Below are 18,889 nucleotides of genomic sequence, written 5' to 3'. Positions count from 1 at the left end.
TTCAAGGGGCTAGTTTGAACCTTACCTTGTGATTACGTATGGTGCAAAGCAAAGTATAAAAGTGCCAATAAAGGTGCTGATCTTTTTGGTTGCTCGTTGTCTCCGTCTCTTCTGCTCTTCTAGACATCGCTCTCTTACACTGCATAGTATTTATGACAGAACAAGACAAAAATGAATTATAATTATAATTCTAAATAAAATTTCAGCATTTTCACTTGTAGCTTTGTCTGTGTTTTCCATTTGTTTAGAGCAGGGGTATCAAGCATATGGCCCGATGGCTGGAACCAGCCCATGAGCAACTGGTGCTGTTCTCAGCCCACGAGTCAAAAAGGGTCGTGGGAGGATAAAAAGTGCCTCTGGATGTTTTTTAAACAGCCTGTCTTTTAGTCCATCCACTGGCCCTGCTGCTTCTGTGGCAGAAGAAGAAGAAGAAGAAGAGTTGGTTCTTATATGCCGCTTTTCCCTACCCGAAGGAGGCTCAAAGCGGCTTACAGTCGCCTTCCCATTCCTCTCCCCACAACAGACACCCTGTGGGGTGGGTGAGGCTGAGAGAGCGCTGATATCACTGCCCGGTCAGAACAGTTTTATCAGTGCCGTGGCGAGCCCAAGGTCACCCAGCTGGTTGCATGTGGGGGAGCGCAGAATCGAACCTGGCATGCCAGATTACAAGTCCGCACTCCTAACCACTACACCAAACTGGCTCTCACAGGAAACACAGGAAGCATGAGAACTGGAAGTGGGAAGATCTGGGAGAGCTAGGCTTTTGTGGGTTCCCAAGCAAATCAATTGCTTTCACTTCCAGAATTAAATATCTTTTCTTTGTATTTAGAGTAAAATACAGTATCATTATTTGGGTTTACCTGTGTCTTTTATGATGCTTATATCTCCAGAACTTTTTTTTAATGGCACACATGGCCTAAGAAACTGACATTTATGTCAGATATGGCTCTTGTAATAAATGAGTTAGACACCTCTGGTGTGTTGAATGTTCTATAGTTTTCTGGTGGGCACAGCTTGCTCTAAAACATGCAACATGTCATCAGAAGGACCTGATGCTTTTCAGATAATGTTTGTGTTATCTGAAAGTCAGATGAGTTTATGGAAGTTCTGAACTGGTGCTTGGAAGTAGTAAAGATATTGATGAGGACCAATATACTGAAGCTCAGTCCTGAGCAAACAGAGGTGCTGGTGGTCAATGGAGAAGCCACTCAAAGACTGGAGAACCTGTCCTGGGGGGGGGGTGAGAGTTGCATTCCCACTGAAGGAAAAATTTCATTCTTTGAGTATGTTTCTGGATTCTATCTGCTCTGGCTGGTTTGTCAACTAAGGCTATTCCTTAAAAAGCATGATATGACTGCAGTGATCAAAGCTCTGATCACATCCAAGTTAAATTACTGTATGTGGGGCTATCTTTGGGGATGATTCAGAAATTTCAGTTGGTCCAAAATCCTGTGGTCACATTGTGAAAACTTGCTGTAAGGTGACTGGAACACAGTACATTCTTAATCAATGCATAACCCTAAAATGTTGACACATATTGTGCCATCAAATTAATATCTTTATGACAGTTTTTAAATTGTGCCTGGGTGTTTTCTCTGCAGATTCCTGTTATTTGTAGATCCATGTATTTTTATTCACAGTCCCCTCCTCCCCCCCAAAAAAGAAAACATACACAACATATAGAATCACTATGTTCTTGCATGTTTGGTGCAGAAATGCTGAATATACATGGCATGGAATTGGCCTTGGGGTGGTCCAGGTTTAAGACAATTCTGGACTGTTTTTCAGCCATGTGAAATGCCATTAAGGTCTTAAAATAGCTATGTTCTGATAAAGCACTGCACTGAAATCAGTGCTATTTCTGTTCACAGACAACAAAAAGAGCTAAATAGAAGCTAGGCTTTTAGTTCAGGTTGCCTTTGACATTTAACTATGTTTAACTGAAGCTCCAGTATAAGTTCACACTGTCGCAATCACTAAGCCATTCCTCTAAGTGTGATGCTATAATGGCTGGCACCTATGAGCAACTTTTTTCAGTTCTGAATAGCGGTTTTAATAAAGGTAGGAAAAATGAATAGGCTTCTTGGCTAATTGTGGAAAATGTTGAATGCCTCTGCAGTGCATAAGCTCAACATCCTACTCCTCTAAAACAAGAATATTTCCATGACTGATAAAACTTTATAATGCATGCAGTCTTGGAAGAAGTATAAATGCGTTATGCGCACTGTTTCCTAATCAGCTTCAGAGCTACATACCTCTGAATGGATGAATTGTATAATTTACAAAGTTATTTCTACTGTGCTGGAAATCATCATTCAAAATTTCTGAAAATTATCCTTGCATACCTAAGGGTTTGTGCCAGTGTTGATATGTAAATCCACAGTACGGGACTAGATAGATACAATTCTGGATTTTGAAAATTTCGGGGAAATTTGCAGAACACCTTGATTTTAAATCAAAGTTAATCACTACATCTATGTACATCATTTGGATGGCATTTTGTGTGGTGGCCCACAGTGGAAACTGGCAGGAGGGCAGCAACTAGAAGGAAGAGGCAAGGAGGAATCAGTAGGATGCTGGAGCTGAGCCAGTAATGGTGGGACAGGGGGAAACTTGGAGGAACCAAATCTTAGTTAGCAGTGGGGAGCTGAAACCAGCAAAGGTAAAACTGGTGGCAAATATGCAAGATCTGCAGTGTGCATGATTGAAGGAGACTGTCATGCAGGGGACATTGGAGGAGATGTGTAGCTAGCATATTTAAGTCAGCAACATCCTGATATTTTTCAAAAAATCTCTGTGTCCTTATTGGTTCAGTAGATTTCCAGCTCTGAGCACGCTTCCTCCCTGCTTCATCAAGCAGATGAAGAAGAAAATTAAAAGATAATGCAACTAGCATCAGTTTTCTATTGCATGGATTGGCAAAATAACATAATCTATTTGATATTTATTTTGCCCTGTTCAAGATTTACGAATGCTTTGTTTTAGCTGAAATAGCAACCCTTTATGTTAATTCATTATTCAAGCAGACGTTTTACTTGCAAGTATTCAGATTAAAAAAAATAATGCAATATATAAGCAAGGATGTATAAACCCTTCTCTTTCCCATCCTATGCTTCTCCGTGTGTTGTATGCATCCCACTGGTCCAACTATCTTCCAATATCAGAAATTGGCCATGATAAAATAACCTTGAGATGGCAGAGTTCAGTGAAGTAAAGCAGGGAAGTGAAAGGAAAGTAAGTTTTAGAGATTCTGTCAAATTTGGTACACTTCCTGGTTTGAACTGAATATCCCCATTTTGAGTTTGCTTCTCTCTTGAATGATTCCAGAGATATATTTGAGTTAGCCCACAAACCTAAAACAAATACAGTTTCAAAAACAGCATTATTGATATTAAAATTAACTATAAAACCACAAAATGTATCCTAAAATGATATGTATGAAAAAGCCATCAGGATAGAAATTGATTATAACAACTTTTTAAAAATAGGAGACAAATTAAAATAGGATACAAAGATTTTGGACTGGGTTATACTGCCTTATCTGTTTCTGAGACATTTCTCTGTGGAAAAGGTGGGCTGACTCTAGCAGTATTGTGGGTCATTAAGGGACTGTGTTTCATGCTGAGTTCATACCAAAGAGTTTATATCAAAATTCATACCAAAGGGTATGCTGAGTTCACCCTCCACCTCATAGACACTTTAAACTGAGGGAGGAATGAACTGAGTCTTCATCATGGTCCACCTGTCAGGAGTTTTCTGTCCTCTTCTATCATACCAGCTAGCTCAGTGGAGAAAGTGACAGCTACAACCATGTTATCTTCATCTCTGAGATGGAGGAACTGAAATAGCTCTTAACAGTCTCTGTAAGTCTCTCCCTTGTCTCTGATTTGTGAGAACTAGCCAATCCTTGGTAAAGAGGTTGACTTGGAAATTGTTTGTGCCCCCTTGCTCTATCCTCTTCCATGGGATTTGCTCCAACTTCTTACATGGGCCTGACCCAGTTAGGCTGTCATTGGGTCACAATGACTTGATTTCTTACCTGCTAAGGCTTGAAGTCACAAGCCTTGGGTCACAAAGACTTGATTTCTCGCCTGCTAAGGCTTATCAATGCCACCTGCTTCCTGCTCCTTGATCTTTATTGCATAGGAGGTGTTGTGCTGCCCCCTCACCATGGTTTTTGGCTTTAGTTGCCCTGCCTCTTCCTGGCTCTGTTTCGGGGAGCATTTGGCCTGTTGCACCTTGTCCATGCTGGATGTGTGCTCCTGCCTGACAGCTAGGACAGCAAGGATCCACCACACTATTTTTAAGAATGTGGTATTATGTAAGAATGCCATATCATATTCTTAAAACAAAAAAATGTCCCAGGTGGCTCTGCAATGCTGCACAGTGCAGTGGAGCCACCTGGGGCTTCTAGGGCACCCTATTCAAGTGTGGATGGGGAGGAGCTGGGCCAGGACAGCCAAATTCTTCCACAGACATATGGCCCAGGTGCAACATAGGCTTCATTGATGCCTGGGGGAAAAAAGGTCCTGTGTTCGCTTGTCATAGGGCAAATGAGGGTCTGGGGCCAGTCCTGGGACTGCTCCCAGACCAGTGCTGACATCATGTGGAAGTGGGAGTTAGTTCTGTGATTGGACAAGCAGTGAGTCAGGCCAGTCTCCTGGTACAGAACCAGTCCCTGAGAAATCTTGAGCCCATAGCCATATTGAGGATCTGTGACCAACATACTGCCCCACTTTTGCAGTGGTTCTGGAAATGATATCAGAATACATCTCTGGTTGTGAATCTGGATACTCTGGATGATCCCACTCAGTGGTGGTGAAAACAATAACCCAGCAGATATCTCTGGACCATTTAGATGTCAAATAACATCTTGGAGAAAACAGCTCCCTGCAGGATTCTGCACACCAGAGCCTGTTTCTGGGACATTCCCTTTGGGCAGTAATTGGCCAGATCATATTGGTCCATCACCCTTGTTTTCAAAAGTGGCCTAAGCATGGCATCCTTTAAACCCCCTGTAAAAGTCTGTGAAATTAGGGACAGATTAATAATCTCCTGGAGAGGGACTCGAGTCTCCTCACTGCTATAGTTAGGGGAAGTGTGGTTGCCAAACAGCTGTCAGAGCACCATCTACATCGGCCAAGGACAGTGGATTGAAGTGGACCTTGAGATGACCAAGGGGCCTCCAGTTCCCCAACTGTATCAAAATCAGCAGACAGGTCCTGGCAAAACAACTAGATTTTCTCCATAAAAGAGCTCACAGAGGCCTCACAGCTAATATTCAATTTTGCAATTTAAGACGATCTTTTTGTTAAGTATGTCAGAGGCTCAATTATTGCAATGGGGGCCACCAGTTATAAATTTGGCATGGGACCTGTCATCTCTGCATGGACACTGAAGTCCCCCAAGACTATCAGCCTGGGGGATTGCAAGGCCCACTCAAGCACCACCTTCAAGAAATTTGACAGGGCATCTGCTGGTGTGCTAAGTGACCAGACAGATGGCCAAACACTTCACTGCATCCCACCACAGACCAAAACATTTAATTCCTGAGATTGTGGGAAGGAGAATGGCTAAAAGGAAAAAGATTCTCAGACCAATATTGCAACTCCACCCCCCCCCCCAAACTCTTGTTCAGGATTGATGGAAGACTAAGAACCCAGGTGGAACCAGCTCTTTCAAAGTGACAGCTTTGCCCTCTCACACCCACATCTTGGTCATGCATGCCAGGTTCATATTCCACTGAGAGAGAGAGAGAGAGAGAGAGAGAGAGAGAGAGAGAGAGCTCTGTACAGCAGTAGTGGTGTTGCACAATGCTGGAGAAAGGCTATTACTCCTAGCCTTCATATCTCAGGATTGGACAAAGGCTAGAAGGGGTGTCAGCAATTCCATATCTTTCACCCCTTCATTTACACCACCTTCTCCAGCATCATACTTCCCTCATCCCCCAGCTACAGGGATTCCTAACCGCTGGCTGGCCTCCCTACTGTTCCTCCACAATTGTCTGACTATAACTATTTTAAAATCAGTAAATTGATCTGTATTTATTGAACTTTAAGAACTTTGTGTGGAATTTTAAAGCCACTGCTTTTATGAGGATTTTTTTACTGCTGCTTTTATTAGGGAAGTTTATGGTTAATATTGAAATTTAACTTTTTACAGACAGCTGCTTTACATTTAATTGTAATTCTGTGCAGTGTTATGGTGGGCCTGTATTATTTTTGTATTTTTATTATCCTATTTTATGGACTTTAGCTGTAAAATGCCACAATCTTAGAAGGAACACAGTACGTAAATATATGAAATGATAAAGAAAAAAGAAACAACCTACCCAATTGAACAATAAGGATGAATGGACTAAGACTACGAACAATGATAACACACGGAAATCAAAATAAATTTAAAATACATTTTTATCTGCAAGGCAAACAAACCGCTCAGTCGTACAGGTGATCAGCCCTGACTGCTCCTTAGAAGGCCAGATCCTGAAGATGAAACTCAAATACTTTGGCCACCTCATGAGAAGGAAGGACTCCCAGGAGAAGAGCCTAATGCTGGGAGACATCGAGGGCAAGAGAAGAAGGGGACGACAGAGAATGAGGTGGCTGGATGGAGTCACTGAAGCAGTAGGTGCAAATTTAAATGGACTCCGGGGAATGGTAGAAGACAGGAAAGCCTGGAGGATCATTGTCCCTGGGGTCGCAATGGGTTGGACATGACTTCACACCTAACAACAACAACAACATTTTTATCTACTCCTTGTTTCCATGCTCAGTTCAGTTGTCAAACAGTCATACCCTGTTTTGTTTATGGGTGGTCGTGCCCTTACATTAGACCATACCATCCCCACAATGACTACAGTGGCTTTTTCCTGAAAGATCTGCTAGTGGAATTATGGAGTGGGACTTCCGCACTTTCTCCTCCTGCTGTACCCCACAGAAGGACCCACCGGGAGTCAGAACACATGCATGAGTTTGTGTAGAGGGCAAAGTGGGAAACTGCAATGGAAGTTGACAGAAATTACTCCACCTTCCTACAATGCAAGTGTTGTTTTGTTTTAGCCCTTCCAACAATGAAGGGCTGTCTTTATGGTTTTTTATTGTTTTATTGTAAATCACCACGAGCCAGCTGGTGGATACATTCAAATATGAATGAATGAATCAATGAATCAATGAATCAATGAATGAGAAATGTGTAGCAAGGCTCTGACCTGGGTGGCCCAAGCTGGCCCAACCTCATCAGATCTCAGAAGCTAAATAGGGTCAGCATTAGCAGTACTTGGATTGGAGACCACCAAGGAATTGTATGTTTCCTATGTTGAGGCAAGCAATGGCAAACCATCTTGGGATTGTCAAAAATCTTCTGTGATCTGACAGCACTTTCCAGTAACCTGAATCAGTGGTCCTTTCTTTTATAACGAGATTATCAGATCCTTTATCAGTACTGCCCAATAGTCTAGGCTTGTGCCAAAGCCAGACTCTGTAAAAACCTGACAAGACACACCTGGGAATAACTCCATTTTGGAACCCCTTATTCAGCATATCTTTCACTATAGGTTGGGAATCACAGGTACAGCTTGACTCAGGAATTGTTTTCCTCCATCTCCCCTACCCCCAATGTATTGCTGATTCAGTGGCCTGGCTAAAATCTGTTTGCCCAGGGGCTCCTAGGCAAACCTCTTTGTCTTTCACATATGACACATGCTTGGCCCGTCTGCCAGAGGAAACCTCTCCCCGCAAACTCAGCAGCTAGACCTAATGAGATAGGACAGTTCTTTTTTTTTAGACCCATTAATGCGTTTGTCTAACCTGGCCAGGGCATTGCCCAACATCCTGATTCATGGAAAACTCCATCATGTGCTGACCTGGGCCACATCATGTAGCCCTCTTCCCAAAAACATATATAAACAGTGGCCCCACAAAGCCACCTTGTGTTTGTCCAATCCCGTGCTTTGCAACTCCCTGCTTTCTGATTGGGACCCATTAGACGTTCCCTTCACACTGGTTCGTGTCACAGCTCTCTGCCTATCCACTCTTCAAGACTGGTAATTATACTGAAACCTCTTTTCCCACTCCATTTTTCCATATACGACTGCCTGCTAATGTGCTAGATATATTTTATTATTTTCATTCTCATAAAGATTGATATTATTTTTACTATACTCCTGTTGTCTGCCTTGAGTTCTTAAGGGTGTAATACCTCATAAAACATTGGCAAATGATCCATTTTGCTATGTTACCAACCTCTCACAAAGCTATTTCCCCGCTGCTGAATATACAGGCATCACAGGCCACATGTGTATGCAATTTCTGGTAACACTGCACAATGTAGGAACTCACAACTACCTGCCAACTACCTGGTAAAAAAATTGAAACTTGTTTGAATACATACATTTAAAGTTAAGACATTCAGAAATAATCATAAAAAGTTATTAGTGCAATGCCTAGCATTCCTGAGGTGCCCAAATTCACCCCTTGCTTATTGTGCTAGTGAGAATTTTTGTTATTTAAAAGTCAAGTAGGGAATCTTTCCCCCTGTCTGTCCAATACCTGGTAGTGAGGAATACAGTCCCTCCTAAGCATTCCATTTCAATTGTCTGAAAGCTAAAAGGTTAGATGCAGACATGCTCCTCTTTGACTTTTTCATATTGCACTGCAAATGTAACTGTACTATGATGCTCTCAGAAGCACAGTGGGGAAGAACACACACTGGCCAACCCTCCAGTAGGTTAAGCAGAAGTCTGGCACATGCTACAGCGTCTGAAGGAAACTGCTTGGGGTTTATTGGGGTTCACTAGACCTGTGCATGGGGCATTGTTCTATTTCTTACTTTTTTATTATTTTCAAAACCAGCCATTTCAAATTATTCTTTTTGAGGTATTGCTTTGTTTTCATTGTTCTATTTTATTATTATTTCCCAGTGACACCCCCCTCTATCAAGTTTTTATTTTAATGGTTTTCTGTATAAACTGGACAGAAATCAGGGGGATACTAGTATTCCCAATTGATAACCCCACTGCCCAACTGCAGACAGATAAAATAAATTCCCCTCTTGAGGCAACGAAAGGCAGTGCTTAACATTAAAGTCTATGATAGAGTTAATAGGAAAGATTCCAAACAGATTATTAGCTTGAAGAACAGTTGCACAAGGAAGAGGAAGACTAGTGAGGAAAGGACATTTGGTGGCCAAAGACGGATAAAGCATCTGGGTGGGTAGGCAGTGGGAAAAGTACCTCCGGGTAGATTTCTTTGGATGAGGGATGAAGTTGGAGAGCAGCATGCAAATGCAGTCTGCAAGAGAAAATTTGCCACAGCAGGACAGGCTTTGGGAAGAGGGAGGAAGGTAAAGTGCTACTTCATATCGTTCAGGATTTGAACACATCACACATGTATGTAATCCTATTGGCTACAACTTACAGTCAATTAAGAAAAAACGGAGCCAGTCTCCCCCTCTCCTTTGGGAACACTGCACTCTCTGTGTGTGACCTTCTTAGAAAATGCCACCGGCCTTGTAAAAATGAAACAAATAAAGGCAGAAACTGCAATAATGAAAGAAAGCAGCACAACATAAAAAGAAATCATGCCCCCATAGGCTGTTTAGAAGGACAATTTGTTTCGTTTTCATATTGAACAAATGAAGGAATGATAGCATTTACTGCTTATAGCTAAAGACCATTACAATCAATCAACAAGAAGATATAACCTAAATAAGAACATGAGAACATAAGGGAAGCCATGCTGGATCAGTACAGTGGCCCATCCAGTTCAACACGCTGGATCATACAATGGTCAAAACCCAGACACCATCTGGATGTCCACCATTTGGGTCAAAACTCCAGAAATCATCCCACTGTTGCCCCCAAGTACTAAGTATACAGAGCATCACTGTGCCAGATATAATGTTCCATCTGTACATTGCAATTAACAGCCACTGATGGATCTCTGCTCCATATGTTGATCCTATCCCCATTTGAAGCAGTCTATGTGTGTAGCCACCACCACTTCTTGCAGCAGTTAATTCCACAGGCTAATTACACTTTTGGTGAAGAAGTACTTTCTTTTACCTGTTCTAAGCCTACTGCTCTTTAATTTTATTGAGTGATCAGCAGTTAAATCATGTCTTGATGGGATATAAGCTTTTGAGAGTTGCAGCTTTGAGGAAGGGAACTTTGACTCTCAAAAGATTATATCTCTAAAGGTCAGATTTAACCCATCAACTGCTGGCATCCTCCTTCTCTGGGCTGTTTATAAAAAGAGAACATTTATGCATGTAGATTGGATTTGCTGTATGAATGGAAAAATGGGAAACGAAATATGGGAAGCTTTAAGAAACTTGTTTAGTGCTTGTTTGTTTACTAGATTTATTACCCGCCGCTCTCATAAAACATCTCACTGTGGGTTATAGCAGTGGTCCCCAATCCCCGGTCCGGGGACCGGTACTGGTCCATGGGTCAGTTGGTACCAGGCCGCAACTCCTCTTCATCCTCCTCCCCGGCTGCTGCCTCAGGGGCTGCCCTGCCACTCTGCCGCCAGCTCACCTTTGGTGCTCTCCAGCGGCCACCATGGCTGGGGCTCCCCCTCGGCATGGCACTGCACAGCTGTTGCTGGCAGCGCCCACCAGCGGGCGGAGGGAAGTCAGGGGCACCAGTTGGAAAGCAAGTGGAGCAGGGGCTCAGACAGCAGTGACATCCCTCGGCAAAAGACTACCCCCCCTGGGCCTCAGTAAAATTGTTAAGCGTTGACCGGTCCCCGGTTGGGGACCACTGGGTTATAGAATAAAACCCCACATCAAATAAAAATATTCAAAACATTAACATTACAAGATAACAAACTCCGGAAGCAAAAATATCAATCCATCAGGTATCCACCCTCCCCATCCAACCCCCCCCCCCAGTCAATCTCCACTTTCTCAACATCTCAGGGCATAGATTTCTAGGAGTGCCAGGAAATTTCCAAGGGTGTTGTTAAGTGGAGTAGCCAAAAAGTGAGAAATAACTCCTCTTCAGCACTGATAACTGGTCTAAAGAACTGTAAAAAAAATGAACATGGAGAAAAAATTCCCAGCGGTGAGTCTCATCAAGAAAAGGTGCAGAGAGAAAGGTATGAGCCCATCCCCCCATGTCATTGCTGAACACATGAAGCTACCTGCCAAGCATATGCTCTTCCACAGACCCTCCCAGCTCAATCCGACTAGCCTTCATTTTTAAGCACAGTCCCTGCAATTGCTGAGTGGCTACATGGCCCATTATGCACGGCCGCCGAAACGGCGATTTCGGGTCACATGGAAAACGCGGAGGGGGAAGACGCGACGCATACCGGTTATACACGGGGCGGGGCGCGACGGCGGCAAAACCCAGAGTAACCGATTATGCACGCGCCGATCTGGGCGCCGCTTCTGGTTGCGCCCCGCTCACCCGGAAGCTGCGCTTTCTTCCGCGTTTCACTGACGCGGCTTTTTCGGCGGCATGCACCGAAGCTGCAGCCGGTTGCAGCCGGCTCCGTGCGTTATCCGTGATTTTAGTCGCCGCCATTCCACCCCGAATGTGCGCTAAAACCCCCGTGCATAATGGGTCCATGAGGAGAACGCTTTTAAAAATGTTAAGTCTAGTTTGGTCCCTGGGCTGTATGCTAAGCAACCGCACTCAGTTTATTAATACAGTAATTGACCAGTAAAGTTTCCAAAGCAACCAAGTGGGGAAAAGGGGGCGGGGGTTTCAAGGCCAAGTTGGAACACAATAAGGGTCTTAAAGTGGAGTATAGCAGTGGAGTCTTAAAGTGGAGTATGACTTGCGCACAAGCCTCATTGTACTTAATGGCCCCTACCCTCAAGCAAAGGTTTATAGGATTGCAGCCAAAATTAAATTAGATTATATTTCCTGTAATAAAGAGCTCATGTGGTATCAAGACATGCCTGAACAATGGAGCAAGAATTCTTCTTCCTTTGACCATACACAATGCCCCAAATAACTGAAATATACCTCTAGGGGTAATTGGATTACTCACATCTCTTCTAAAACAGAGTAGAAGCACAGTCAAACTGAATATCTACTGGAATTCTAACACATCCAGATGTAACTTTGCTTTTGGGAGGGCTATAGGCCCAGTCACTATGGTACATTCCACATGAGTGGTGGTTATGTGGTTTCCTGTGGTTGCTGTGGCTGTCAGTGCAGTATGATGGCAATGTGGCTTCCATATGGCAGGTTTCCCCACATTTTCCCTGCCCCACCCCCTCCATAGCAGCCAGGCCCCCTCTTTGAGCCATGAGAAGACTTTAAAAAAAAACACCAGTTGATATTGCAGCGTTATTGGTCTACCCGCAATAAATGGGACTAGATGCTTAATCTTTTCTTTTTATAAATGAAAGCTGGGGATTTAAAGAAGCTGGTGGATAATGTTATAATGCTGCATCAGTGATATGTCAATGATATGTCAGTTACCTATTTTTTTTTAAATAAACTCTGGTTGTGGGAGGGAAAGTCCACTGCAAAAAAAACAGGAGTCAGGGAAATAGTGCCAACGTGGGTGGGAGTGAAAAGATCTGTTTCCTATCCATATGGGTGCCCCTTGCTTTGCTGTGATCTATTCCAAAATATGGCAGCAAAGCAGATTTGGGAAAAATCAGGAAAGGCAGGGGAAACCTGAAGTACAAAGAAGCACCATGATGCTGCAGAGACATGAAGGAAAAACCTGCTTCACAATTGCATCCAATCTGGATCAAACAACTCTGCACAAATAGCACCCGAAGAAGTATACTTGCCTACGGGAGTTTGTTGGTCTTAAAAGTGCCACTGGACTCAAACTTTGTTCTATGAGGGACCTAAGTAAGAGACAGGTTCAAATAACTTCTGGGATTCACATTTTCAAGGTAGAATAACTATTGTGAGTTATCTGTGCTAGAAGCTGCAGGCACAACCTGAAATTTGTTTTGCATGCTTTAACCTAACTTCCTCTAATTAAAATAACTAAAAAATACACCAACTTTACTTTAAAAAATGGACTGACAGTTGCTGGTGGTCCCAGCATTCAAGAAAAACAGAACAGGAAAAACTCGTGTTTTTAGCCTTCCTTAGAACATGGATAAAGTTGAACTACACTTAAACATAGTTCCCTTTTTCCAGGTAATACTAGTCACTGGAATGCTTCCTGGAAGTTGCCTGCAGAAGACAATATTTTTGTAAAGTCTAACTTGTGAGTTATTTCCTATGACTGAGATTGATTTGAGTCTAGGATTGGGGGTAGGGGCAGAAAGAATCTTTGTCTCATGTACTATGGCAGCCCTGACCAATGTGAATCCCAAAAATCTGGGGGCAATGGTAAGGTGTATTTAGGCCCCTAGAGTGGTAAGTAAAAGACCTCTTGACAATCAGTCTTGATCCCCCACCCCTGCATTGGCATAACAGCATGAATATTCATATAACTTGAAGTATAGAACCATGCACTCAGAGAACATGACATTCCTGTCTCTAGTCTGAATAACAGCAGTGAGGATTAATGGCTGAGGAAGGCAATAGGCAGGAGTCCCTGGGAAAGTGCTGCTATTTGCACAGCCAAGACACAAATGGAAGAAATAATATTTGCAAGATTCCATCATAGGGTTTTAATATTTTTTTCTTACACTAAATCTAAGGAGTTGGAAGGAAAGTTTGAATATACTGTCAAAGGATTCTTGAGAGTCCTTATAACATTTGGAATGAGCACAAATCTAAATATTCTAGTTGGACTAGATGGCCCATGAGGTCTCTTCCAACTCTATTATTCTATGATTCTATGATGGAGGGGGGGGGCTAAACCAAGCTGGAATTTCCCCAAACCAAACTGAGCAGTTCAAATCCCCCTTTTACCAACCTGCAGCTTGCCACAGCTAAGAGAAAATTAGGCTCTTCTGGGAAGGATTAAATAACTAGCGGCCATTTAACCTGTCTGTTTCATTCCCTCTCTCTGAAGTGAGGGGGAATGAAATGGATAAGTTCAATGGTTTGCAGATGGGCCCACTCCACTGGTGGCAGAGGGAAAGCAAAACGTATGGGTTAAATGGCCCACAGTCATTAAATCCTAACAGCTGATGGGTCTGCCTGCCAGGCTGTTAGGTTTAGATGGCTTACTGCCATTTCACTTCCCCCTTTCCTAGAAGCAGGTGGAACTAAATTGATCAGTGTTAGATTTAAATGGTCTGAACAGCTGAATCAAACCAAAGTTTGGTAAATGTTTAGGAAAGTTGGTTCTGGGGAAGTTCAGGAGCAACTCCTCCCTACTTAAAATTACTCAGCTGCATAGACCTATGAAACACTGTGGGATGTGCTGTAAATAAATGTTCAGTAGCTTCTTGTGGTGCAGAGTGGTAAGCGGCAGAAATGCTGTCTGAAGCTGTCTGCCCATGAGGTTGGGAGTTCGATCCCAGCAGCTGGCTCCAGGTTGACTCAGCCTTCCATCCTTCCGAGGTCAGTAAAATGAGTACCCAGCTTGCTGCTGTGGGGTAAAATGGTAGGGGAAGGCACTGGCAAGGCCACCCTGTATTGAGTCTGCCACGAAAACGCTGGAGGGTGTCACCCCAAGGGTCAGACATGACTTGGTGCTTGCACAGGGGATACCTTAACCTTTTTATGGTACACAACAAATCCCAAAACTTGAATGATGCACTCATGACCCTGTCTATTCTGACCTCACAAATATAGTCACAGTTTTTGTTACAAAAATTATATTCAGGAAGGATTTACAGCTTATCTTATTATTGGCATTCAGGGAATGAGGTATTACTGAAAGTGTCTAATTACCATTAAAGGGCATTTAGCAATGCAGATTTAGCAATTTAGCTTATATTAATGTGTCATATAACAGGAGGAATAAAAGTAGATTCTTGAAATGATTGCCAGATGACACATTTTCAATTGAATGGTGTGGTTCAGGAATACACAGAAAACATACATGAAAAATGAAGATGAATATTAAGAAACAGCTATAGGGAAAGGACACTGTGATGTACTTTTTTAAGAGAATAAACCTTTTTTCTGCCCTCTCTTTTGCCATTTTGCCAAGTAAAATAATATATATATAATATTAAACATGTCTTCAGTACATATTGGCAGTGGGCAGGCAACAAGCAACTGGAAAAGCAAGGGAGACCCTATATGCCACATATAAATAAACAATTCAGGTAAGTAAATAGGAGTCTACCCTAACAGAATCTCCTTATGCAAAAAATGTTCATTGTTAGTTGTGGGAAGAAACAGACTTTCCACACTTCTCAACTTATCCAAATACTTACAATATACACTCCGATTAACATAAAATGTTAACACCTACAGCCATTTTTAAATGAAAGGTTACTTCTATCTAGTGTAAAAAATCAGTACAGCAAACGCTTGATGACTAACTGCTGAGGACAGGTACTGGACTGGCCTAGTTCAGTTCTGATATGTGGCCAGTAAAGCTTCCTCAATGAAAATTTATTTTGTCCATGCCTGCTTTCTTCATCCCTCCCTTCTCTTTCTGAACATTAGGTAAGATTACTTCAATATATGATATACCTGATATGTATGCTGATCCAGGGATGTGTGCATAATAAAGCCTACACTGGGCAACTCCATCACTTTACTACAACTTTCTTATCATTGTGATTGGTGGAAGCACATATAATGTATAAGACCATTCTAGGAAATGTCACCCCTCCCCGTTCCATGATTGCCTCTGTTAAACTTGTGATTTCAGCTGTCCTAGATAACCCAGAAACTTCAACAGATTGATTTTGTCACCAAGTTTCATTCCCATGAACTTATTTTTATCCACCACCACTAACATCCAGAATTCCCAGCCTTTTCCCTTAACAGACTATCCCTCCTATCATCTTTCTACTATTCCCATGGAATCTTCTGTTTTTAAGATGTTTTATTGCTCACTTTCCATTTTTCCAGCCTTTCCCCCCTAAAAGCCACTTGTTAGGTCAAACATCACTGACCAGTGTCTTCCTGAATACCCAACAGTTTGGGCTGATATTGTATATTGACTCATCTGTGCATCAGGAAGCTCCTTGTTAGAATGACTCTTTTGTCCATGAAGTGGATTGAAGTAATCTTTCAAATCCTTCACCTGTAGAATATTACTCTGGCCTACCCTACATGTTTATTGTAAGGATTACAAAACAATGTGTGTGAACAGCTCTGATCCAAAGCACCCTATACATGCCATGGAACAATTTCCCTTCTTTCTGACTATTACTGCAAACTCAGTAATTTTATTTTTGACAGATTTTTTTCAGTTCATTTCATCCTCTATAAACAGAGTTGTAGCCAAAGACCCACTGAAATTCTTTGCGTGGCACAGCCCACCCTCTTCTGTGTCATTTAGCAATTAAATTTCAAAAGATGACAAAATCAGTCTTATTAATGATGACAAGCCATCCAGGAAACATTTACTGCTGCTGCAGCTTGCCACACGCACACTTAGGCTATGAGCAAGTCACCTTTTCTGAAGCTGTTTCTCCCAGTGAGGTTTTCTTATCAGAGGTCTGTGGGCTCTCACTCACACCAGGGGCCAACTACGACCTTTATCCTTCAGATGTGGCCTTTCTGGCTACCTGTCAAGTACCTGATGACACATCTCTCCTCTGTCCACCAACTCAAGTGCCCTGAAAAGCTGTCTGCTCTTTTCTCTCTTTTTTTTTCTCCTTCCAATTCTGTGTCATTCCCACACCAGCAAAGTTAGCCAGCCACTTTTCTCCTTGTCAACCTTCTCCTATCTAATTTCTCTTACTTTGTACCATACTCATCCTCTAGTTAGATTTCTAAATTATCTGGGCTATTGGATTTTGTCCCTTCTGGTGGTAACTTTGTACATCCCTCCCTTTGTTTTGAAAGTCAACTTCTCAAACCCTGAAAATCTGGGTTGATTTAATGTCTCCTGGGCACATTTAAATCAGAACTCCTTTGCCTGTCTGTATGCATTTGCATCTTTGAGCAGTTTTGGACATATTGGTACCTCATTACTTGCTAATGTTTATTTTAGAAATATTCTTTCTCTGGTTACTTTCTTTAAAGGGAAATAAACTTATTGATTACAGAGTAACATTTTTTTTGAAAAGTACAAGCAAGAATGGTACTTTGTATGCCATTTTCCCCAATGCAAAGTCTTAAAGGACTCACTTCATAGAAGACTTTAATGAACAGGCATTGAGCTGTTCATGGCTTCAGAAAAACAGCAAAGATTCAGAAACATACTCCCAAAAGAAAAGTATTCATATACAAGCTTTTTAAAAATTGCCCTACAGCTTTCAAACATATCCAAGGAATCCTGGACAAGATCTTTTGCTAGCTGCAGTATATAATTAGCAGTTAACTGTATAACAATGCAGAGCATCAGGAATATGAACATGCAGATTGAAAATAGGGAGTGTTAATTTTAAAAGAATGAGATGGATGCTAAATCAGTTTGATATTGAACCTAATCCTGCCATTCCTCAGGCATCCTCAGCAGTATATGCCCTTGCCATTCAAGGACACAGGTATCTCCTTACCTGGGATGGATGTCCACCAGCAGCACAAGGGTCTGCATAGTTATCACGTCAATCCTTTTACAGTGAAAGCGTGCCACCTTCAGCACTTTTAGATATGTGAAACACAAGACAATGAGGGAAAGGACGAAGCTGAGGGAATGAAAGACCCCAGTGAAAATCATAAACTGTGTCCTGTCCTCCAGTCTCTTGTTGTACAGGGTGCAGGACGCATAAAGATGATGGAAACCCACCCAAGAAAGAGAAGTTGCCACTATAGGAAAGGACACAGAATGCAACCACGTGTAGCTGAGTATGAGAGCAGCATCTTTGTAGCGCATCTTGGAATGATAGTTCAGAGGAAACACCACTGCTATCCACCTGTCTATGCTGAGAGCTGCCATGCTGAGCATGGAGTTGGTGGTCAAGAAAGTCTCCAGGAAACCCACCATATGGCAAAGCTGTTCTCCTCCTGGTGGATTCTTGTAAATGATCCCGGCCAGGGTCAAGGGCATGTTCAAAACAGTCATCAACAAGTTGCAGAAGGTCAGGTTGAGGATAAACAATCCCGGGACTTGCTTGCGGATATCTGTGCTATACAAAAAGCAGGTCAGCACCAGCACGTTGGACAGCAACGATACAAGGATGAGCACCACAATTAAGAAAGCCAGGATCACTTCCCAAATGTTCATGGTGCCTCCATTCACAGGAGGAACATTTCCAAAACTGGTCCCAGCTGGCATCCAGAAAGCATGGTGAGAGGAACTCTCACACCCTCCTCCTCCTCCCCAGCCTGCTCACACTCCTGCATGCCCTCAGTATTTTTAGGAGAGCTGCAGGTTTTTTTCCCCCTCCTGCTGCTGCTTCTTTCCACGTCAACGCTTTTTAGAGATACGCACAAAAGCACTGGGAATGCCCATCAAACTATGAGAAAGATTTGGTTTTTAAAAATCTCCAGGACTGAGCCACAGTCTCCTTCTAAAGAAAGCAGCATATTCTGAGAAGCTGCTCTCCAGAGATCTCTAATTATTGGTCCTAAAGCTTCACAGCAATTCAACCAGTGCATTTATGCTCTTTACCTCTCCTCCTCTGTGTCTCTCTCTCTCCCTCTTGCTCTCACTCTCCCTCCCCCTCCCACTTACTCGCTTCCAGGCTGACTCTAACCTGCTTTTATGATCACAGATAAATCCCCCATTAATGGATTAAAGCATGCTCACTGCTCATGATTTACTAACATGATTAGATCTGACTCTCCCTCCTCACTTTAGTTCTATATACATACACATACTGACATCCCAGTAAAATCAGGGAATCCAAAGACCAGACGAGACTTCCTTGAAAAGAGATTCCAGCTTTTAATAGTTAATTTTTCAAAGTGCACATTCCAGTGTCCTGTCCTTCAGTA

At 42.5% G+C, this 18,889-nt stretch overlaps 1 protein-coding gene across 1 annotated transcript in view; it reads right to left on the bottom strand.

The window, feature by feature from the left end:
• The window catches only part of GPR26 (G protein-coupled receptor 26), a 34,279-nt gene extending 15,719 nt beyond the window's left edge, over window positions 1-18,560 (bottom strand). Inside the window, exons 1-2 of the mRNA XM_077350021.1 lie at window positions 17,509-18,560; window positions 26-139 (exon numbers count right to left, since the gene is read on the bottom strand). Coding sequence (XP_077206136.1) covers window positions 26-139; window positions 17,509-18,227 — 833 coding nt within the window. The 5' untranslated portion in view covers window positions 18,228-18,560. The remainder of the gene's footprint in view (window positions 1-25; window positions 140-17,508) is intronic.
• Window positions 18,561-18,889: the final 329 nt, after the last annotated feature.

The sequence above is a fragment of the Paroedura picta genome, chromosome 8, assembly GCF_049243985.1.
Source record: "Paroedura picta isolate Pp20150507F chromosome 8, Ppicta_v3.0, whole genome shotgun sequence".
Classification (NCBI taxonomy): Eukaryota; Metazoa; Chordata; class Lepidosauria; order Squamata; family Gekkonidae; genus Paroedura; species Paroedura picta.
Note: the sequence above shows the minus strand (reverse complement) of the source record. Positions and strands in the feature narration are given on the sequence as shown.